This window comes from Pseudorca crassidens, chromosome 6 (assembly GCF_039906515.1).
Source record: "Pseudorca crassidens isolate mPseCra1 chromosome 6, mPseCra1.hap1, whole genome shotgun sequence".
Lineage (NCBI taxonomy): Eukaryota > Metazoa > Chordata > Mammalia > Artiodactyla > Delphinidae > Pseudorca > Pseudorca crassidens.
Window position 1 is genome coordinate 126,970,548 of NC_090301.1, and position 25,443 is coordinate 126,995,990.

At 38.4% G+C, this 25,443-nt stretch overlaps 1 protein-coding gene and 1 long non-coding RNA gene across 2 annotated transcripts in view; one reads left to right on the forward strand and one right to left on the reverse strand.

The window, feature by feature from the left end:
- LOC137226762 (uncharacterized) overlaps positions 1–25,443 on the reverse strand; it is a 254,006-nt gene that overhangs the window by 103,730 nt on the left and 124,833 nt on the right. The window contains 1 exon segment of the mRNA XM_067742317.1: positions 9,020–9,316. Within this exon segment, the coding sequence (XP_067598418.1) occupies positions 9,020–9,316 (297 nt within the window).
- The window catches only part of LOC137226764 (uncharacterized), a 92,074-nt gene that overhangs the window by 25,562 nt on the left and 41,069 nt on the right, over positions 1–25,443 (forward strand). The gene's annotated exons all lie outside the window — the stretch shown is intronic.

The window sequence follows — 25,443 nt, forward strand, 5'->3', positions numbered from 1 at the left end:
CATAGGCCTTAGCAATATTTTTTTGGATTTGTCTCCTTAGGCAAGGGAAACAAAAGCAAAAATAAACAAATTGGACCTAATCAAACTTAAAAGCTTTTGCACAGTGAAGGAAACCATCAATAAAATGAAAAGGCAACCTACTGAATGGGAAAAGATATTTGCAAATAATGCCTGATAAGCAGTTAATATCCAAAATATATAAACAGCTCATACAACTCTATACCAAAAAAAGCTAAACAACCCAATAAAAAAAAAGGGCAGAGGACCTGAATAGGCATTTTCCCAAAGACGACATACAGATGGCCAGCAGGCACATGAAAATACATCAACTAATTGTCAGGGAATGTAATTCAAAACCACAATGACCTCCTACACTGTTCGTGGGAATGTAAATTGGTGCAGCCACTATGGAGAACAGTACAGAGGTTCCTTAAAAAACTAAAAATAGAGCTACCATATGATCCAGCAGTCCCACTCCTGGGCATATATTCAGAGAAAAACCATAATTCAAAAGGATACATGCGGGCTTCCCTGGTGGCGCAGTGGTTGAGAGTCCGCCTGCCGATGCAGGGGACACGGGTTCGTGCCTCGGTCCGGGAAGATCCCACATGCTGCGGAGTGGCTAGGCCCATGAGCCATGGCCGCTGAGCCTGTGCGTCCGGAGCCTGTGCTCCACAATGGGAGAGGCCACAACAGTGAGAGGCCCGCATACCACAAAAAAAAAAAAAAAAAAGGATACATGCACCCCAATGTTCAATACAGCACTATTTACAATATCCAGGACATGGAAGCAACCTAAATGTCCATCAAAGGAGGAATGGATAAAGCAGATGTGGGAGATTGGGGAAGATGGTGGAAGAGTAAAACGCTGAGATCGTCTTCCTCCCCACAGATACATCAGAAATACATCTACATGTGGAACAACTCCTACAGAACACCTACTGAACGCTGGCAGAAGACCTCAGACCTGCCAAAAGGCAAGAAACTCCCCACGTACCTGGGTAGGGCAAAAGAAAAAAGAGTAAACAGAGACAAAAGGATAGGGACGGGACCTGCACCAGCGGGAGGGAGCTGTGAAGGAGGAAAGGTTTCCACACACTAGGAGCCCCTTAGCGGGCAGAGACTGCGGGTAGCGGAGGGGGAAAGCTTCGGAGCCGCGGAGGAGAGCACAGCAACAGGGGTGTGGAGGGAAAAGCGGAGAGATTCCCGCACAGAGGATCGGTGCCAACCAGCACTCACCAGCCCGAGAGGCTTGTCTGCTCACCAGCCGGGGCGGGTGGGGCTGGGAGCTGAGGCTCGGGCTTCCATCAGAGCGCTCGGAGAGGACTGGGGTTGGCGGCGTGAACACAGCCTGCAGGGGGTTAGTGCACCACGGCTAGCCGGGAGGGAGTCCGGGAAAAAGTCTGGAGCTGCCGAAGAGGCAAGAGACTTCTTCGTTCTTTGTTTCCTGGTGTGTGAGGAGAGGGGATTAAAAGCGCTGCTTAAAAGAGCTCCAGAGACGGACACGAGCCGCGGCCATCTGCGCAGACCCCAGAGACGGGCATGAGGCGCTAAGGCTGCTGCCGCCACCAAGAAGCCTGTGTGCGAGCACAGGTTACTATCCACAGCCCCCTTCCGGGGAGCCTGTGCAGCTCGCCACTGCCAGGGTCCCGGGATCCAGGGACATCTTCCCCGGGAGAACGCACGGCGCACCTCAGGCTGGTGCAACGTCACGCTGGCCTCTGCCGCCGCAGGCTCGCCCCACATCCGTACCCCTCCCTTCCCCCAGCCTGAGTGAGCCAGAGCCCCCGAGTCAGCTACTCCTTTAACTCCGTCCTGTCTGAGCGAAGAACAGACGCCCTCCGGCGACCTACACGCAGAGGCGGGGCCAAATCCAAAGCTGAGCCCCGGTGAGCTGTGAGAACAAAGAAGAGAAAGGGAAATCTCTCCCAGCAGCCTCAGAAGCAGCAGATTAAAGCTCCGCAATCAACTTGATGTACCCTGCCTCTGTGGAATACATGAATAGACAACGAATCATCCCAAATTGAGGAGGTGGACTTTGAGAGCAAGATTTATTATTTTTTCCCCTTTTCCTCTTTTTGTGAGTGCGTATGCTTCTGTGTGAGATTTTGTCTGTATAGCTTTGCTTTCACCATTTGTCCTAGGGTTCTATTCGTCCGTTTTTTTTTTTTCTTTTTTAAAAAATTTTTTTCTTAATAATTATTTTAATAACTTTATTTTATTGTATCCTCTTTCTCTCTTTCCTTCCTTCCTCCCTCCCTCCCTCCCTCCCTCTCTTTCTTTCTTTCTACTTTTTCTCCCTTTTATTCTGAGCCATGTGGATGAAAGGCTCTTGGTGCTGCAGCCAGGAGTCAGTGCTGTGCCTCTGAGGTGGGAGAGCCAACTTCAGGACACCGGTCCACAAGAGACCTCCCAGCTCCACATAATATCAAACGGCGAAAATCTCCCAGAGATCTCCATCTCAACATGAGCACCCAGCTTCACTCAACGACCAGCAAGCTCCAGTGCTGGACACCCTATGCCAAACAACTAGCAAGACAGGAACACAACCCCACCCATTAGCAGAGAGGCTGCCTAAAATCATAATAAGTCCACAGACACCCCAAAACACACCACCAGACGTGGACCTGCCCACCAGAAGGACAAGATCCAGCCTCATCCATCAGAACACAGGCACTAGTCCCCACCACCAGGAAGCCTACACAACCCACTGAACCAACCTTAGCCACTGGAGACAGACACCAAAAACAACAGGAATTACGAACCTGCAACCTGCAAAAAGGAGACCCCAAACACAGTAAGATAAGCAAAATGAGAAGACAGAAAAACACACAGCAGATGAAGGAGCAAGATAAAACCCACCAGACCTAACAAATGAAGAGGAAAGAGGCAGTCTACCTGAAAAAGAATTCAGAATAATGATAGTACAGATGATCCAAAATCTTGGAAATAGAATGGACAAAATGCAAGAAACATTTAACAAGGACCTAGAAGAACTAAAGATGAAACAAGCAATGATGAAATTGCAAATCCAAAATGCAAATGATGAAATCCAAATTGCAAATGATGAAACACAATAAATGAAATTAAAAATACTCTAGATTGGACCTAGGGATTGTCATACTGATTGAAGTAAGTCAGACAGAGAAAGACAAATATCATATGATATCACTTATATGTGGAATCTAAAGAAATGGTGCAAATGAACCTATTTACAAAACAGAAGTTGAGTCACAGATGTAGAAAACAAACTTGTGGTTACCAGGGGGGAATAGTGGGAGAGGGATAAATTGGAAGATTGGGATTGACATATACACGCTACTATATATAGAATAGATAACTAATAAGAACCTACTGAATAGCACAGGGAACTCTATTCAATACTCTGTAATGAACAGTATGGGAAAAGAATCTTAAAAAGTGGATATATGTGTATGTATAACTGACTCACATTGCTGTACAGCAGAAACTAACACAATGTTGTAAATCAACTATACTCCAATAAAAAATTTAATTAAAAAACATACAATGAGATATCCCCTCAGACCTGTCAGAATGGCTGTCATCAAAAAGACAACAAATAACAAATGTTGGTGAGGATGTGGAGAAAAGGCAACCCTAGTGCACTGTTGGTGGCAATGTAAATTGGTAGAGCCATTATGGAGAACAATATAGAAGTTCCTTAAAAAATTAAAAATAAAACTACTATATGATCCAGCAACTCCACTCCTGGGTATATATCCAAAGGAAACAAAAACAACAATTGAAAAAGATATATGCACCCCAGTGTTCATTGCAGTATTGTCCAAAATTGGTAAGGTATGGAAGCAACCTGAGTGTCCATCAACAGATGAATAGATAAAGAAGATGTGGCATATACATACATTGGAATATTACTCAGCCATAAAAAAGAATGAAACTTTGCCATTTGCAACAATGAAATGGATGGGCCTTGAGGGTATTATGCTTAGAGAAATGTCAGACAGAGAAAGAAAGATACTGTCTATTTTCAGTTATATGTGGAATCTAAAAAATAAAACAAATGAATATAACAAAAAACAGAAAGAAACTCAAAGATTCAGAGAACAAACCAGTCGTTAACAGTGGGGAAAGGGTGGATGGAGAGGCAAGGTAGGAGAAAGGGGATTAAGAGGTACAAACTACTATATATAAAATGATAAGCAACAAAGATATATTGTACAGCACAGAGAAGTATAGCCATTATTTTATAACTTTATATTCAGCGTAATCTTTAAAAATATTGAATCACTGTGTTGTATACCTGAAACTAACATAATATTGGAAGTAAATCAACCATACTTCAAAAAAAATGTATGTAAAGGAATCACAAGACAATTGTATTTTAATAGTGGAGATGGTAAATGAACCTCGGTGGAACTAAGATTACTGCAGTTCATTGGAAGTGGTAAAATGTTGATAACAGTAGACTGTGATAAGTTATGTATATATGGAACACTTTTAGCAACCACTATGTGAACCAAACAGAACAATATATTCAAAAATGCCACAAATAAATTATGATGGAATCCTAAAAATTGTTCATGTAACTGACAGAAAAGAGTATTGGGAAACAGAAGAAACAATCAGAAAACAAATAATAAAATGGCATATTTAAGCCCTAACATAATAATTATTTCAAATGTTAACTATCAAAATGTACCAATTAAAAGACAATCAGAGTGGATAAAATAAAAAGATCCAACAATGCTGCCATAAGAAATTCACTTAAATCAATGACAGGTTGAAAGTAAAAAGATGAAAAAAGGTACATTAATCAAAAAAGAAGTGGTTATACTGATATCAAAGTAGACTTCAGAGCAAAGGGAACCAATTTTACACAATCTTTTTAAGAATATAGAAAAGGAGAGACTACTTTCCAACTCATTTTATGAGGTCCATATTACCCTGATACCGAAACTATGGAAAGATAATACAAAAGCAAAAGCCCCAGCTCAATATCTCTCATGAGTTTAGATGCAGAAGATCTGGACAAAATATTAGCAAATTAATATAGGAATGTATAAAAATTATACATTCCTTATATAGTGCATGACCAAGTGGGATTTATTCCAAGTGGAGAAGGCTGATTCAACATACCAAAAAATCAATTAATATAATCTACCATATCAAGGGGCTAAGGAAGAAAACGTAAAATGATCACATCAATTGACACAGAAAAAGCTTTTGAAAAAAATCCAACACACATTTATGGTTTTTAAAAAATATCTCAGCGAACTAGGATTAGAGAGGAGATTCCTCAACCTGAGTAAGAGATACTATAAAAACTCTACAGCTAACATCATACTTAATAGTGAAATATTGAAATTTATCCTATTAAGACAGGGAATAAGGCAAGGATATCCACTTTTCCCACTCTTAGTCAACACAGTATTAGAATTCCTAGCCACTGCAATAAGGCAAGGGAAAAAAGCATACAGATTAGAAAGGGAAAAATGAAACTGTCCCTACCTGTAGATGATATGACTGTCTACATAGAAAATCCCAAGGAGTCTTTAAAAAATATTCCTGGAACCGATAAATGAATTCAGCAAGGTCACAGGCTACAATATCAACACATAAAAATCAATAATATTTCAATATACTAAGAATCAACTGGTGGAAAATAAAATTAAGAACATAATGCCATTTATAATAATCCCTAAGAAAATTAAATGCAAAGATATAAATTTTTTAAATGTACAGGGTCTGTATCTTATATATAGAAATTTCTAAATAATACACAAAAATATTCTTAGAGATAATAAATTCAGCAAATTTTTAGGGTACAAGATCAATATACAAATATCCATTGTATTTCTATAAACTAACAATGAACAAGCCCAAATGAAATTAAGAAAACAATTCCATTTGCAATACCATCAGAAAGAATAAAATAATTAAGAAATATTTAACCAAGGATGTGTAAGACTTGTACAGTGAAAATTACAAAACATTGTGAAAAGCAGTTAAAGAACACCTAAAAAGTCAGGCAACACCCTGTGTTCATGGATTTAAAGATTTAATATTGTTAAGAAGGCAATACTCTCCAGGGTGATCTAAAGATTCAATGTAATCTTATCAAAATCACAATGGCCTTTATTTTCCCCAAGAAATGAAACAGCTGATCCTAAGATTCATTTGGAACTACAAGGGACAGCAAATAGCCAAAATAATCTTGAAAAATAACCCAGAGGAGTCACATACCCCAACTTCAAAACTTAATAGAAAGCTACAGTAATTAAAGCAGTGTGATATTGGCAAAAGCACAGATGTATAGACCAGTGGAATAGAATTGAGAGTCCGGAAATAAACCTATACATCTAAGGTCATTTGGTTTTTTACAAGGGTGTCAAAATCATTCAGTGATGGAAAGAATAGTCTCTTCAACAAGTGGTGCAGAGTGACAAAATATCCACATGGAAAGGCTTGAAGTTGGAACTCTACTTCACACAAAACACAAAAATGAATTTGAAATGAATACAAAACCTAAAGGTAAGAGCAAAAGGTATAAAAACTCTTAGAAGAAAGCATAAAAGTAAATTTTTATGACCTTGGATTTGACAGTGGATTCTTGGGCATTACAATAAATTCATAAGCAACAACAACAAAAAAAACCAGATAGATTGGATTACATCAAAATTAAATACTTTTGTGCAGCAGTAGACACTATTAAGAAAGTGAAAGGCAACCTACAGATGGGAGAAAATACTTGTAAATCACTTATTTGATAGGGGTCTAGTATCTCCAAACATAAGAACCCCTACAAGTGAACCACAAAAAGATAAATAACCCAATTTAAAAATGGGCAAAAGGCTTCAATAGACATTTCTCCAAAAAAGATATACAAATGGCCAACAAGCATATGAAAATATGTTCAACATTAGTCACTAGGAAAATGCAAATCAAACCACAATGAGGTACCATTCAGACCCAGTAGGATGGTATAGTTTAAACAAAACAACACAAAACAACAAGTGTTGGGGAGGATGTGGAGAACTGGCAACCTTCATACATTGTTTGTAGAAATGTAAAATGGTGTAGACAACAGTTTGGCAGCTCCTCAGACAGTTAGTCATAGAATTACCATGTGTCCTAACAATTCCACTCCTATGTATATACCCAAAAGAATAGAAAACATGTATACAAACGAAAGCTTATACACAAGTGTTCCTGACAGCACTAGTTACAATAGCCAAGAGGTGGAGACAACCCTATGTCTATCAGTGGATGAACAGATAATAGAAACAAACATAGCCACACAATGGAATATCATTCAGTCATAAAAAAGAACAAAGTGCTGCTGTATGCTACAACAGAGAAGACCCTTAAAAACATGATGCTAAGTGAAAGAAGTCAGGCACCAAAGGTCACACACTGTAATTCCATTTATATGAAATATCCATAGGTAAATAGGTAACTCCATAGAGATGGAAAGCAGATTAGTGCTTGCCAGGGTCTAGGGAGGGGAAGTGGGTTGTGACTGCTTAATAGTTGTGAAGTTTCCTTTTGAGATGATAAGAATGTCTTGGACCTAGGTAGAGATAAGGCCTGCAAAGTCTTGTGAATCTAGTAAATGCCACTGTGTTGTACACTTTAACATGGTTCATTTTATGTTATGTGAATTTCACCTCGATTTTAAAAAAAAGTGGTATGGAGAACAGTATGGAGGTGCCTTCAAAAACTAAAAACAGAACTACCATATGACCCAGCAATCCCACTGCTGGGCATATACCCTGAGAAAACCAAAATTCAAAAAGAGTCATGTACCAAAATGTTCATTGCAGCTCTCTTTACAATAGCCAGGACATGGAAGCAACCTAAGTGTCCATCAACAGATGAATGGATAAAGAAGATGTGGCACATATATACAATGCAATATTACTCAGCCATAAAAAGAAATGAAATTGAGATATTTGTAGTGAGGTGGATGGACCTAGAGTCTGTCATACAGAGTGAAGTAAGTCAGAAAGAGAAAAACAAATACCGAATGCTAACACATATATATGGAGTCTAAAAAAAAAAGGTTTTGAAGAACCTAGGGGCAGAACAGGAATAAAGCTGCAGACGTAGAGAATGGACTTGAGGACATGGGGAGGGGTAAGGGTAATCTGGGATGAAGTGAGAGAGTGGCATGGACTTATAAATACTACCAAATGTAAAATAGATAGCTAGTGGGAAGCAGCCACATAGCACAGGGAGATCAGCTCGGTGCCTTGTGACCACCTGGAGGGGTGGGATAGGGAGGGTGGGAGGGAGATGCAAGAGGGAGGAGATATGGGGATATATGTATATGTATGGCTGATTCACTTTGTTATACAGCAGAAACTAACACACCATTGTAGAGCAATTATACTCCAATAAGATGTTTAAAAAAAAAAAACAGTACCTGAAACAAAAAAATAAATAAAGGTGGGTATCAGGGATGAGGTGAGACTCAGGATGTGTATTTCACAAATACTTGATAATAAAAAATACTGCTATTTTATAAAGGGAAAGAACAAGAAACAGAGTTAGGGATTGGGAAAAGGTATGCTTTATAAACTACTGAGTCATTTTTAAACAGCTGACAGTTTCATGTAAAAATTATGGTGTCAAAATGTCCCTAGGGACAAAATCTAGTTCTCTTTATATAATTTTGCTTGATTGATTTAAGATTGTTATATCAGAATGTCATGCAACTTTATGAGTATTAGAGCTAATGCTGTCCAGTGTCTAACATTCAGTGAGTGGGTCCTCACTGAATGGTAATTACTATGGAAAGGGCTTGAGGACAGGCCCCGCCGTCTTCAGTTCTGCCCCATTGCCTTTGCACAGGGCCAGACTGCAGAGAGGGAAGAGGGAGCCACAGCCTCTGTGGCTCTCAGACACATGACTATGCAGCGTCTCTCCTGCAGGCTGTATAGGGCAGAGGTGGGCAGGGGACAGGAAAGGCAGGCAGCTGCACTGGAAGAGGGGGTACCAGGCCAAGTCTGATGACGATGGCATGTGAGCAGCTTACTTGGATTCCATCTTTACATGCATGCATCTTCCTTTCAAACTGGGCCAACTTCTTCAACTTCCTCCTCTGCATCTTCTCCAGCCACAGGTCATCTAAACTGATGTGCGAGTGCTGAGAGGTGCTCCTGGGTTGTGAAGGAGTCTCCCTGGGGACGTCCTCTGCGGAGATGAAGGGGAGGCTCCATGTCCCCATCTCAGCAGTAGAGAATGGCCCCTGAGCTGGCTCAGTGTGAAAAGCTTTCAGACTGCGGGAGCAACTGGGCTTCTTGCCTGGTTGTTCTTCCCACGGCATGTGGTTCTATAGAACAGAGAGGAGAACATAGCAAGTGAGCACAGTGTCCTTTCTCTGTTTAGTTTCTTTTGGGTATAAACCCATGTTTTGGTTAATCCCTAAAATACAGATGCCAGTGAAGTACTTTGTTCACAGTAATTTTGGAAAATGTGGACATTAGAAACAAACCAAACGTTGTTTCTGTTAAAATTTCTACTTTCAAGACTATTTCAAAAAAATCAAGTCTTCTACCTTGATCAAAGAATTAGGTCTTGAAAGTAATTACTGAACTTGGCATGCTCACTAGGAACACTTTTTAAGGGTCAGTGGCTGGGGCAAAAAGCTCTTGCCTAAACAATACTGCCTGAGAACAGAATTTGAACAGAAACACACTCAGGCACTTGTTACTCCTTCTGTCTTGGCACGGACATTAACTAGACGTACTCGCGCTGAACCTTCCTTAGGCGCCTGTGCTGCCTTCACTTTGTCCCGGGTTGCAGTTATCCACTCAGGCAACCTAACTGAATTTCAAAGTAAAATTTGTCCACACTAACAGAATACTTTGTCTTCGTGTTGCACAACCATCCATCTCTCTGTCCTTTGAAATCAACCCATCACCCTGGGAGAGGAAACCTTTCTTCCCATGTGTTCTTCGAGCCTAACAACCCTCCATCCCCAGTCCCACCCCAGTGGACACCTCCTTCACAGCACCTCTTTGGAATGTCATTCCCAAGCACTTTGTGTATACGATTTGGTGGAAACACAAGTGAAATTTCTCTTGACTATTTCAAGAGGCTATGTACATACACACAGACACACAGACACACACATATATGGAGAAAAAGAAGGAGGCAGAGGAAGAAGGGGAGACATAATTAGTACATAATGGTTTGGTGTACAGCCTGGGAACTGGGACTTTTCAAAGCTTGCTCGGTGATTCTAATATGCATCCAAAGCCGAGAATCACTGTGTATTTTTTTTAGCACCCAAATATTGCTCTAAGTTTAAAAAGTGCTTTTACTTAGTTCCCTCCCCTCAACTCCACTGTGAGCTAGAAACAGCTGGCATATTATCCATATCCTATAAATAAGGTAATAGAAACTCAGAGAGCTTAAGTGATTGCCTGAGTTCACACAGCTCTGTGTGTCATTATACAGTTGACCCTTGAACAACATGAGTTTGAACTGCATGGGTCCACTTGCAGATTTTTTTCAATAGCAAATAGTATCCATGGATGGTTGAATCTCTGGATGTGGAACTGTGGATATGGAGGGCTGACAGTTAAGTTACTGTGTATTTAGATGTTCCACTGCACAGAGGGTAGGCGCTCCTCACCCCCACGTTGCTAACGGTCAGCTGTATTCTTCTGATTCTAAATCCCATGTCCTTTTCATGCTTCTACATTGTAAAAATTCCTGTTGTTTCATAGGTGGAAATAACAACTCCATAACTAAGCAAGGACCACACCTTAGACTCGTTTATAACTCTCAAAGTCCCCACAGAGGGAATGGATGTTAATGAGCACATCTTTATGCGAGACTCTCTGGTGCATTTTATGTACAGTACGTAAAGAAGCTGTCCTCCTAAGGCTTTCAGTGAGTAAATGACATAGAGCTGCCTGGAAGGAAGCCAAGCCACCCTCAAGCTGGGGCTTCCACAGGAACGTGCTTACTGCCACTAGAGATGAGCTCACTTATTTTCAAACAAAAGAAAACTTGGACTTTTTCAATGCACCATCCCCTAGGTTTCTGCCAGCCTGTACCGGAGTTGTTGGCTGGGACCTCTTGATGCCATCAGTGATAGTTTTATCCTCAACTTTTTCTTTATCAGAATTTTAGAACATGATCATTTTCATAGCTTGGTTATGGGCCTTTAGAGAGAATTCTGGCTGGTGAATGGTGTCCTAAGTGTCCTTTATTTTCTGCCTTTCTGATGGAAAAGAGCTCTCCTCTCTTCCAACTTCTCCACCTTGGGGGTGCTACTAGGGCAATATATCTATTTACTCACCAAGGAACTGTGATTTTCTCAGGAAAAAAGGTCTTTGTTCTAAGGCCATTAATTAGAGCAGTATTTGTAAAGCCACCAGCAGCACCCAGTATGGTGGGCAGCCTCTAAGATGGCCATCAAAAGACTTTACCACCTTGATGGGGGCCCTTTTATGAGCTCCTCCCCTTGAGTGTGAGCTGGACGTAGTGACTCACTTCTAATGAATAGACTTTGGAAGAAATGACGGGATATCACTTCCAAGATTAGGTCATAAAAAGGTTGTGGCTTCCATTTGGGGGTGCCTCTCATGGACCCCTTGCTCTGGGAGAAGCCAGATGACATACTGTAAACAGGGCCATGGAAAGGCTCATGTGGCAAGGAACTGATGTCTCTAGCCAACAGCCAGCGGGGATCTGAGGCCTGTCAACAGCCACCTGAGCAAGTGTGGAAGCAAGACATCCTGCAGTCCGACCTTGAGCTGTGCACAGCCCCTGCCAACATAGTGACTACAGCTTGTGAGAGACCATGAGCCCAAGCTTACTCAGATGGTTCTACAGCAACTGGTAACTCCTACTCCTGGGAACTTGCTAGAGCTGCAGACTTATAAAGCCCATCAAGACTTGCAGATTAGAAATTCTGGGGGTGGGAAATGCCCACTTAAGGGATTCTGATGCAAGGTGGAATTCTCCGATTGAGAATCAGTGTGCTGGAGAGACAGGCAAATAAGAGAGAGGCAAGGCGATCAGGCTGTTCTGGTGCTCCTGTGTGTCCTAGGGTGGAGGGTCAGGGAGCAGACTTTGCGGTTAGGTAAGCTGAGTTTGAATCCTGGCTCTGGCTCTTACCAGCAGTGTGACTTTGGGCAAGTAAGTTTCCTTAATCCCCTTTTGTTTCTTCATCTGTAAAATGGGAATACTGATACCCTCAGAAGTGTTATGAGAATTAAATGAGATAGTACACATAAAACAATAGTATAATGCCTGTCACATTCAATACATCAATATATAGTAGCCAATATTATTGTTTTTGTTAATAAGTAGACAGGGCTGAGATGGCTGAGGTGGTGATGGAGTCCTGTCTCTCCAGAATGATTTATTTTCAGATCCCACCTGAGAACGTCACTACAAAAATACTACTTAGCATTCAACTCATTCTATGATTTTTCATTATTTTGGGGAGGCTTTTTTCATTTTTATTGGGAAAAATTTCTACAAATTCTCTTTGTAGTGTTGGGCAACACAGATTCAGTTTATTCAGCTTGCATCCCGGTAAAGTAACCTTGTTACCCACAAATGAACAAGGTGTTCTCCTAATGTGTTTAATGTCATTCCATCAGCCAACACAGGCAAGGCAGATCAAAATCCATTACCACATAGTGCAAGGTATGTATACATTGTCTTATGAAATGAGAATTTTCAGAATAAAGAAGAGTTCCAATAGGTAGTCAACTTCCTGACTTTCTCAAGCCTTTCTTGAGCACATGGTATATGCCAGACAGCACTGCAAATGCTAGAGATTCAGCATAGAACAGAACGAAGCTTGCTGCCATGGAATTTTTTAAGCAATGGGAACTCGAAGATGTACAAAACAGAGTCCCAGCTCTCCAGATGATAAAGACATATAAATGCATAAGCTTTCTTTACATAGATTAAAAGTAGATGGTATATGGGTGGTCCTAGAGATTATCATACTAAATGAAGTAAGTCAGACAGAGAAAGACAAATACCATATGGTATCACTCATATGTGGAATCTAAAAAATGGTACAAATGAACTTATTTACAAAACAGAAATAGGCTCACAGACATAGAAAACAAACATGGTTACCAAATGGGAAAGGGGCAGGGGATAACCTAGGGATTTCGGATTAACAGATACACACTACTATCGTATACATAAAACAGATAACCAATAAGGACCAACTGTATAGCACAGGGTAAGTGGATGCAGAAAGGGCAAATGATTTAGCCCAGCATAGGATGCTATCTAAAGGAAAGGAGTTATCAGAGACTATGCAGGACAGGGGCAAGTCCTAGGGAAACACAGAGAGGTTTTGGTTTAAAGTCTGTGTGAAACTGTGGCCCTCAGGTAACCTCCCTTAGCAGGTTCAGCCTAGTTACTATGCATACTCTCTTTTGCATTTCCCCTCTCTCCTCCTCAAATTGCCAGCCAACTTAAAACACCAGACACTTATAATTTCGAATAATTGAACCAGAGGATCCAGATTCTGGGGTAGCAGACTGGCTGACATACTTCTCCCTATTTGTCTCACTAAGTACAGCTAAAATCTTGAGACATTATATATGAAACAAAAATATGAAGACTCTGGGGCTTCCCTGGTGGTGCAGTGGTTGAGAGTCCGCTCGCCGATGCAGGGGACACGGGTTTGTGCCCTGGTCTGGGAAGATCCCACGTGCCGCGGAGCGGCTAGCCCCATGAGCCATGGCCGCTGGGCCTGTGCGTCTGGAGCCTGTGCTCCACAATGGGAGAGGCCACGACAGTGAGAGGCCCGCGTACCGCAAAAAAAAAAAAAAAAAAAATGAAGACTCTGAATGGTAGAGAGAAGAAGGTACACCAGCTAGGGATCCTAGAATGCAAGGAACAACACACCAGTGAGTTCCCTAAGTTTTCTCTGCATCGTATATTCCACTTCATATATAGGTCCTCATATATAGGTCCTGGAGAAAGTTGCAACCTGGAAATACCACTAGGCACAGGCATAAAGTCCCAACAAAAGCCTGCTTTCTCTACCCAGAGGAGCAGACTAGCAAGACAGAAAACTTTTAGATAAGAACTGCCCTACTCTAGCATGCAACATCCCCTCATTCCCTGCCTTCCTCACCAAAGCACAAGTGGGAACTTCTGACCTCATGTATCTATAATGAGGCACAATTCTCTCCCAGCCAAATGGTGTCAGGAAGGCCTAGAGGGTAGCTGGGATGTTGATCCCCTTCCAGTGGTAATGGGGCTCTCTCCCATGGTGTCTTCCATGCAGGGCAGTGAGGCATCCCTCCCCTGCCCCACTGGGGTGATGTAGGAGGAGACCTAGTAGAAAGCCAGGACTTTCACCACCATCTAGCATTAACAAAGTCTTCCTACCCCATGGGGAACATTAACAGGTCTCCCTCTGAACCATGGAGGTGTCAGTGGAGTTATAGTAGAGAACCTCAACTCCTGTTCCCACCCATCAGTAATGAGACACCCCTTGCTGCAACAGGTTGTCAATAGAGGCCAAAAAAAGAACCTGGTATTTCACCTACACCGGGCAGTAATGAAGCAGTGCCCACTTTTCCCCACTGGGGTGGTGTTAGAAGTGGTCTGCAAAACAGAAGATTTAAATAAGATACAGTGACTCAAAACATACTACCCCAAATATCCAGAATAAAACAGAAATTCACTAGTTATACCAGGATTAGAGAAAATCTCAACTTGAATAAGAAAAAACAGTCAACAGATGCCAACACTGAGAAGATGCTGGAATTATCTGACAAAGATTTTAAAGTAGCCATCAAATAATGTTTCAACAAGAAATACAAATACCCTTAAAACAAATGGAAAAATAGAAGATCTCAGAAAATAGAAAATCTTAACAATAAAATAGAAGATATAAAGAATAACTAACTAGAAATTATAAAACTGAAAAATGCAATAACTGAAATTTAAAAATTCAATGAATGGGCTCATGGGAGAATGGAGAGGACAGAGGATCACTGAACTTGAAGATAGAACAATAGAAATTACACAATATAAACAAAAAAGAGAAAACAAACTGAAAAAAAAAAGGCTCAAGGCCCTGTGAAAGATAAAGAAAGATCAAACACTAGGGTACTGGAATCCAAAAAAGAGAGAAGAAAGTAAGTGGGGGTGAAAATGTAGTCAAAGAAATAATAGTTAAAAATTTCCAAAATTTGGCAAAAGACATGAAACTACAGATCTGAAATTAGACGAACTCAAAGAAATCTACATGAAGAAACTTCATAATCAAACTTCTGAAATCTAAGGACAAAAAAGACAAATGTTGAAAGCAGCGAGATAGAAAAGACACCTTTCCTGTAAGGGAAAAGCTATTTAAATGACATTATCAGAAACCATGAAGACCAGAAAGAAGTGGCCCAACATTTTCAAGAGTCACTCATCAAGAAAACAATTGTTAACGCAGAATCCTATATCCAGTGAAAATGTTCTTCAGAAATGAAGGAAAAAATCAAGACACTCTCAGAGGAAGGAAACTGAGAGAATTTGTTGCCATCAGATATACCTTTAAAAAATGACTAAAGGAAGTTTTGAAACAGATGATAAAAGAAAGCATCTTGCAACAAACATTGGGAAAAAAAGGACAATGTAAACAGTAAAAATATGGGTAAAAACAACAGACATTCCTTCTCTTGAGATTTCTAAATTATGTTTGATGCTCAAAGCAAAAATTATAACATTGTCTGATGTAGTTCTCAATCTATTTAGAGGAAATATTTAAGACAATTATAAACAGGGTAAGGTAAAGGGACTTAAAGGGAGGTAAGGTTCCTACATTTCACTTGAACTGGTAAAGTGTCCACACCAGTAGACCATGATAAGTTGTATATGTAGAATGTAATACCTAAAGCAACCACTAAAAAAATTATAAAAAGGGACTCAAGTAAGCTATAATACATAAAAATGGAATTCTAAAATAATACTCAAATAATGTATAAAACTGCAGAAAAAGAACACAGAAATGATAAATATGAAACAAAAATAATGAAAAATAAAAAGGCAGACTTAAGCCCTAACAATTACTTTAAATATAAATGGTAAATAGTATATATAAAAAGATCAATTAAAAACAGAGAAGGGCAAAATGGATTAAAAACAACAGCCAACTATATTCAGGCTATAAGAAACTCATTTCAGATATAATGATATAGGTAGGCTGAAATAAAAAAGATGGAAAAAGTGGCTGGCTAGTGAGCACCTGAGTAAAACCAGCCTGAATCTGTAGGTCTGGAAGAAAGCACAAATTTGAGTTTTAGTGTCACCTTGTAGAAAACAAAAGGGAGACTGTCACACCAGCTGGTGTTTTGCAGGATCAGTAGAAGGCATAAAAACTTATGAAATCTTCCAGAAGAGGGAGTAGAAGCATGGAACAGGTATGTTCATAGAAGGTCTGAGAAAACCTCAGAATCACTAGCAGGCCTGACAGCAGGTATTTCTCTCCTGAGGGCAGTTAGAAAAGACTGGAGGAGGTGACTGCTACTTCAACTTGAAGATAGCAACACAAAAAATCAAGGAACATGAAAAATCAAGGAATCATGACACCACCAAAGATCACAGTAATATTCCAGTAACCTATCCCAAAGACATAGAAGTCTGCAATTTACCTGATAAAGATTCAAAATAGTTTTTAAGGAAACTCAATGAGCCCCAGGAAAACACAGAAATATAATTCAACAAAATCAAGAAAACAATACATGAACAAAATGAGAAGTTTAACAAAGATAAAAATCATTAATTAAAAAAGGAACCAAACAACTCTCAACAAAGTGGGTATAGAGGGAACATACCTCAACATAATAAAGACCATCTATTACAAGCCCACAGTAAACATCACATTCAATGGTGAAAAGTTGAAAGATTTTCCTCTAAGATCAGGAACAAGACAAAGATGCCCACTTGTATCACTTTTATTCAACATAGTATTGGAAGTCCTAGCCACAGAAATTAGGCAGGAAAAAGAAATAAGAGGCATTCAAATTGGAAAGGAAGAAGTAAAACTGTCATATTTGCTGATGAGTTGATGTTATATATATAAAACCCTAAAGACTCCACCAAAAACTTTTAGAACTAATAAATGAATTCAGTAAAGTTGCAGGATACAAAATATACAGAAATATGTTGCATTTCTATATACTAATAACAAACTAGCAGAAAGAGAAATTAAGAAAACATTCTTATTTACAATTGCATCAAAAGAATAAAATACCTAGGAATAAATATAACTAAGAAGATGAAAGACTTGTTCACTGAAAACTATAAGAATTTGATGAATGAAATCAAAGAAGATAAATGTCACAAATAAATGTTAAGATGTTTTGTGCTCATGGGTTAGAAGAACTAATATTGTAAAATGGCCACACTACTTATAGCAATCTACAGTTTCAATGCAATACCTATCAAACTTCCAATAGCTTTTTTCACAGACATAGCACAAATAATCCTAAAATTTGTGTGGAGCAACAAAAGACCCCAAATAGCCAAAGCAATTTTAAGAAAGAAGAACAAAGCTAGAGGCATTGTGCTTCCTAATTTCAAACTATATTACAAAGTATTGTAATCAAAACATTAGTGACATAAAAAAAGACACATAGATCAACGGAACAGAATTGATAGCTCAGAAATAAACTCACTCATGTATGAGCAATTAATTTATGACAAAGGAGCCAAGAATATATGGTGGGGTGGACAGTCTCTTCAATAAATGGTGTTGGGAAACTGGACATCCACATGCAAAAGAATATCATGCACCATACGCAAAAATCAACTCAAAATGGATTAAAGGCTTGAATGTACAACCCGAAACCATAAAACTCCTAGAAGAAAACGTAAGCAGTAAGCTCCTTGACATTGGTTTTGGTGAAGATTTTTTTGGATTTTACACCAAACGCAAAGGAACAAAAGCAGAAATTAACAAGTGGGACTATATCAAACTATAAAGTTTCTGCACAGCAAAGGAAACCATCAATGAAATGAAAAGGTAACCTATTGAATGGGAGAAAGTATTTGCAAATAATATACCAGATAAGGGGTTAATATCCAAAATATATAAAGAACTCATACAGCTCAAAAACAAAAAACAAACAAAAAAACCCAACAACAATTTGATTAAAGACCTGAATGCACACTTTTCCAAAGAAGACATACAGATGGCCAGCAGGTACATGAAAAGATGCTCAACAGACTAATCATCAGGGAAATGCAAATCCACACCACAATGAGATATCATCTCACACCTGTCAGAATCATCAAAAAGATGAGAAATAACAAGTGTTGGCAAGGTTGTGGAGAAAAGGGAGCCCTTGTGCACTGTTGGTGGAAATGTAAACTTGTACAGTCACCACAGAAAACAGTATAGAAGTTCCTCAAAAAATTAAAATTAGAACTACCATCTGAACCAGAAATTCCACCTCTGGGTATTCGAAGAAGATGAAATCACTAACTTGAAAAGATACATGCACCCCTGTGTTCACTGCAGCACTATTTACAATAGCCAAGATATAGAAACAACCAAAGTGTCATTGATATATGAATGGATAAAGAAAATGTGGTATATGTATATACACAATGGAATATTATTTAGCCATAAAATAGAATGAAATCTTGCAATTTGTGACAACATAGATGGACTTTGAATGCATTATACTAAATTTTCAAAATAAGTCAGACAGAAAGATTTATGATTTATTTTATGATCTCACTTATATGTTGAATCTAAAAACAGAAGCTCATAGATACAGAGAACAGATTGGTGGTAGCCAGAAGTGGGGGATGGAGAGGTGGGTGAAAGAAGTGAAGGGAGTCAGAAGGTACAAACTTCCAGCTATAAAATAAATAAACCATGGGGATATAATATACACCAGGGCAATTACAGTTAATAATACTGTATTGCATGTTTGAAAGTTGCTAAGAGAGTAGATCTTAAAAGTTCCCATGACAAGAAAAAAATTCTGTAACTGTGTATGGTGACAGATGTTAATTAGACTTATTGTGGTGATCATTTCACAATATATACACATATTGAATCATTATGTTGTACATCTGAAACTAATATAATGTTGTATCTCAGTTATATCTAAAAAAATAAAAAGGACCAAACAGAAATTCGGAGTGGAAAATACAACGTATGAAATGAAAAATGCAGTAGAAAGCATTAACAGCAGGATGGATCAAGCAGAAGAAAGAATCTGTGAGACAGAAGACAGGAACTTTGAAATTATCCAGTTAGAGGAGAATGAAGGAAAACTATATGATCCATCAGATACCTCAAAAGAACCAATTTGTGAATTATTGGAGTTCCAAAAGGAGAAGAGAGGGAGAGTGGGGGCAGAAAGCTTATTTAAAGAAATAATGGCTGAGAATTCCCCAAATATGGGGAAAGATTTGGATAGCCAAATTCATGAACCTACAAGTCACCAAACAAAGTCAACTTAAATAGAACCTCTCCAAGACATATTATATTAAAACTGTTAAAAATCAAAGACAAAGAGAGAATCTTAAAAGAAGCAAGAGAAAAGAAGTTTGTAACTTACAAGGGAACCCCCAAAAGGCTACTAGCGGATTTCTCAGCAGAAACTTTATAGGCCAGAAGAGTGTGGGATGATGTATTCAAAGTGTTGAAAGTAAGAAACTGCCAAGCAAGGATACTCTACCTGGCAAAGTCATCCTTCAGAAATGAAGGAGAGATAAAGACTTTCCCACAAAAAACAAAAGCTGAGGGAATTGATCGTCACTAGACCTGCCTTATAAGAATGTAGAAAGGAATTCCACAAGCTGAAATGAAAGGATGCTAATTAGTAACATGAAAACATATGAAAATGTACAACACACTGGTACACTTTAACTGGTAAAGTTAAAGATACAGTCAAATTCAGAACACTCTAATACTGTAATATTGTGGTGTATTAACCATTTAAATCCAGTATAAAAGTTAAAGGACAAGAGTATAAAAATTAACTAAAGTTACAATAATTTGTTAATAAAAATACAATATAAAAATAAGTAAATTATGATATCAAAAACATAAAGGGGGAGTGAATAAAAGCATAGAGTTTTTGTATATGATTGAAGTTGTTATCAGCATAGAAGAGAATGTTTTACCTATAAGATGTTTTATGTAAGCCTCATGTTAACCTCAGAGCAAAAACCTATAGTAGATGCAAAAAAGATAAAGAGAAGGGAATCAAAGCATACCATTATGAAAAATCATCCATTCACAAAGGAAGGCTGAAAGAGAGGAAGAAAGGAACAAAGGAACTACAAAACAGCTAGGAAGCAATTAACAAAATTGGATTAATAAGTCCTTTCCTATCAGTAAATACTCTAAATGTAAATAGATTAAATTCTCTAATCAGAAGGCAGAGAGTGGTTGAATGGATTAAAAAAGAAAGAAATATATGCTGCTTACAAGAGACTCAATCAGATTTACGGTCACATAGGCTCAAAGAGAAGGGATGAAAAAAGATATTCCATGCATGTGGAAATCAAAAGAGAGCAGGGTAGCTATACTTATATCAGACAAAATAAACTTTAAGCTAAAAATTGTAATAAGAGATAAAGAAGGTCATATTATAATGGTAAAGGGGTCAATTCATGAAGAAGATATAACAGTCATAAGTATAAAGCACCCAACACTGGAGTAGCTAAATATACTAAGGCGATAAGTAACATATCTGAAGGGAGAAGTAGAAAATAATACAATAGTAGGATAGGAGACTCCAGTGTTTATCTTTTTAGAAAAGATAAAATCAATAGGAAAATTTTGGACTTGAACTATACTTTAGACCAAATGGATCAAACAAACATATTCATAACATTCCATCCAATGGCAGCAGAATACACATTGCTCTCAAGCATACACAGAACATTCTCCAGGATAGATCATATGATAAGTCACAAAAAAAAGTCTTAGGAAATTTAAGAAGATTGAAATATTACCAGATATCTTTCTAGACAATAGTTTGACTATAAATCAATGACAGAAGGAAAACTGGAAAATCAAAACATATCAGTATGTGGAAATTAAACAACACAGTCCTGAACAACCAATGGGTCAAAGAAGAAATAAAAATTGAAATAAAAATATCTTGAAAGAAAGGAAAATGGAACACAATACACCAAAACCTAGGGGATGCAGCAAAAGCAGTTCTTAGAGGGAAATTTACAGCGATAAATACCTACAATAAGAAAAAAGATCTCAAATAAACAACATAACTTTATACCTCAAGGAACCAGAAAAAGAACAACAACAAACTGAGCCCAAATTATCAGAAGGAAGTAAATAACAAAGATAAGAACATAAATAAATGAAATGGAGACCAGAAAAACAATAGAAAAGGTCATGAAACTAAGTTATTTTTTAGAAAAGATAAACAAAATTGACAAACCTTTAGCTAGACTAACTAGGAAAAGAAGAGCAAAGACTCAAATAAATAAAATCAGAAATGAAAGAGTTGATATTACAGGTGATACCACACAAATACAAAGGATCATCAGAGACTACTATTGACAGTTATATGTAACCAAATTGAATAACCTAAAGAAAATGGATAAATTCCTAGATCATACAACCTACCAAGACTGAATCATGAAGCAATAGAAAATCTAAACAGACCAAATCATATATTTCCCAACACAAAAGAGCTCACAACCAGTTGGTCTCAAAGGAGAATTCTACCAAACATTTAAATAAGAATTAATGCCAATTCTTCTTAAACTTTCCAAAAAATTGAAGAAGAGAGAATACTTACAAATTCATTTTACAAGGCCAGAATTACCCTGATACACTTCAACAAAGGATATCTATCTAGAAAACTAAATAACCACATGCAGAAAAATGAAATTGGACCCCATCTTACACTACTCACAAAATTAACTTGAAATGGATTAAACACATAAACATAAGACTGGAAACGTGACTGCCTGCAAACCAGGAAGAGAGCCCTCACCAAAAACTGAATGGGCTGGCACTTTGATCTTAGATTTCCCAGACCCCAGAACTGTGAGGGGAAAAAAAAACCCAAAAAACAAAAATACATGAGTCCGAATACAGTAAAACTTTTAGAAAACAAAGAAGAAGCTCCTTGACATTGGTCTTGGTAATGATTTTGGGATATGACACCAAAAGCATAAGCAACAAAAGCAAAAGTCTGGGCTACATCAAATTGAAAAGCTTTTTTTTTTTTTTTTTTTTGCGGTACGTGGGCCTCTCACTGTTGTGGCCTCTCTCGTTGCGGAGCACAGGCTCCGGACGCACAGGCTCAGCGGCCATGGCTCACGGGCCTAGCCGCTCCACGGCATGTGGGATCTTCCGGGACCGGGGCACGAACCCATGTCCCCTACATCGGCAGGCGGACTCTCAACCACTGCGCCACCAGAGAAGCCCTGAAAAGCTTTTGCACAGCAAAAACAAACAAAAAACCCAATCAACTAAATGAAAAGGCAACCTACAAAAGAGTAGAAAATATTTGCAGACCATATATTGGATAAGGAGTTAATATCAAAAATATGTAAAGAATTCACACAACTCAGTAACCAAAGAACCAAACAATTTGATTGAAAAATAAGCAGAGGAACTGAACAGATATTTCTTCCAAAGAAGACATACAAGTGGACAACAGGTACATGGAAAGATGCTCAACATCACTAATCATCAGGGAAATGAAAATCAAACCACAGTGAGATACAACCTCACACTTATCAGAGTAGCTATCATCAAGAAGATAAGAGATAACAAGTGTTGGTAAGGATATGAAGAAAAGGGAACCCTTGTGCACTATTGGTGGGAATGTAAATTGGTTCAGCTACTATGAAAAATAATATAGAGGTTGCTCAAAAAATTAAAAGTAGAACCACCATATGATTAAGCAATCCCACTTCTGGGTATATAGCCAAAGGGTATGGAAATGGGATATCAAAGAGATATCTGCACTCCCATGCTTGACAACATTATTCATAATAGCCAAAATATGGAAACAACTTAAGTGTCCATCAATGAATGAATGGATAAAGAAGATGTGGTATATATTTCAGCCACGAGAAAGGAGGACATCCTGCCATTTCTGACAACATGGATGGACCTCGAGGGCATTAGGGTAAGTGAGATAAGTGAGACAGAGAAAGACAAACACTGTATGGTATCAGTCACATGTGGAATCTAAAAAAGCTGAACTTGTAGAATCAGAGAGTAGAATGGTGGTTACCAGGGGCTAGGGGGCAGGGTAATTTTGGAGATTTTGTTTAAGGGTACAAACTTGCAACTAGAGGATGAACAAGCCCTAGAGACCTAATGCACAGCATAGTGATTATAGTCAACAATACCGTATTATAAATTGCAACGTTGCTAAGGGATTAGATCTTAAATGTTATCACAACAAAAAAGAAATGAAAATTATGTGACATGATAGAGGTGCTAGCTAACAGTGGTAATCATATTGCAATATAAAATGCAATATATAATTCTATCAAATCAACATGTTGTACACCTTAAAGTTACACAATGTTATATGTCCAATATACCTCATAAAAAAGAACTCTCAAAACTCCACTGTAAAAATCAACAATTCAATTAGAGAATGAGCAAAAATATGAAGAGACTTTTCACTGAGGAAGATATACGGGTATGGCAAATGCTATAGGCTGAATATTTGTGTCCCCCCAAATTCACATGTTGAAATCCTAACTCCCTAAGGTGATGGTATAGAGGATACGGGGCCTTTGGAGGTAATTAGGCCATGAGGGTAGAGCCCTCTTGAATGAGATTAGTGCCCTAATAAAAGAGGCCCCAGAAAGCTCCCTTCCCTCTCCTGCCATGTGACATTACAGTGAAGAGGCTGTCTAGGAAGAGAGTTCTCACCAGACACTGAATCTGCTAATACCTCTATCTTGGACTTCCTGGCCTCCAGAAATGTGAGAAATAAATTTCTGTTGTTTTTTAAGCTGGAGTCTGTGGTATTTTGTTATAGCAGCCCGAGCTAAGACAGTGAATAAGTACATGAAAAATGTTCAACATCACTAGCCCTCATGGAATGTATGTCAGAATCATGAGATCACGACATGCTTATTAGTACAGTTAAAATGAAATACATCTAAAATTTCAAATGTTGGCAAGGATGCAGAAAACCAGATCTCTCATATATTGATGGTGGGGATGTAAAATGGTACAGCCACTCTGGAAAAAAATTGGCACTTTCTTAAAAAACTAAACATATACTTACCATACAACTCAGCAGTCACACTGATGGGACATTTACCCCAGAGGAATGAAAACCTTTGTCCACAAAAAAACCTGTTCAAAAATCTTTATAGGAGCTTTATTTGTGATAGCCCCAAACTGGAAATGACCCAAATGTCCTTCAACAGGTAATTGGTTAAGGAAAATATGGTAAAGCCATTCCATGGAATGGTACTCAGCAATAAAAAGGAATGGATACACACAACAACTCAATGAAAATCACTGGATTTATGCTGAGTGAAAAAAGCAAATCTCAAAAGGTAACATTTTTGAAATGACAAAATCATAGAGATGGAGATCAGATTAGTGGTTGAAATTGCTTAGGGGAGGGGAAGTAAGTTTTGACTGCAGAGGGTAGTAGCATGAGGCTGGTGGAATAGTATGTATCTGGCTGGTGGTGGTTGTCACATGAATCTACATATGTGATCAAATGGCACAGAAACACACACACACACGTTCTTCCAATGTCAGTTCCTGGCTTTGATGTTGTTCTGTAGTTATGTAAGATGTTACCTTTGGGAAACTGTGTAAAGGGTACACTGGACTTCTCTGTATTAATTTTCAACTTCCTGTGACTCTATAATTATTTTAAAATAAAAGTTTAAAAAAGAATAAGAGGGAATAAGAAAAAGCAACTCTAATTAAATAAATATGTGCTAAAAAAATTGAATCAAAATAAGAATTTAAAACATAAGCAGCAATATCAAACCAAACCCAAGAATTATAAGATTATAATGCTCATTACTGATGGAGATGAGGAGAAATATAAAAAGCTACTGGAAATATGAATTAGTATGGCCTTTCTGGAAGGCAATCTGGAACCTATTAAAATTCTTATAATCGTTGGCAATGCCATTCCTGAGACTGTATTCACTAAAATATACCAATCTATAGGGTTCTATATAAAATGGGGTTTACTAAATTAATATTTGTAGCTGCCAGGAACTGGAAAAAAAGTGTGTAGCTATCTACAGGTGAAATGAGCAAATTTTGATACACTCACACCATGGAATACTATGCAGCTATTACTTAGAACTACAAGTACTGTGGAGATATTCACATTCATGAATGTGATTGTTGTCAGGCGGTGAGTATAAGACACAGAAAGGGCGTCTGCGGTGTTAGTATAGGCGTGTATGCATGTACACGTGTATATGCATCTGTTTATGATTATAAGACTACGGAGAAAA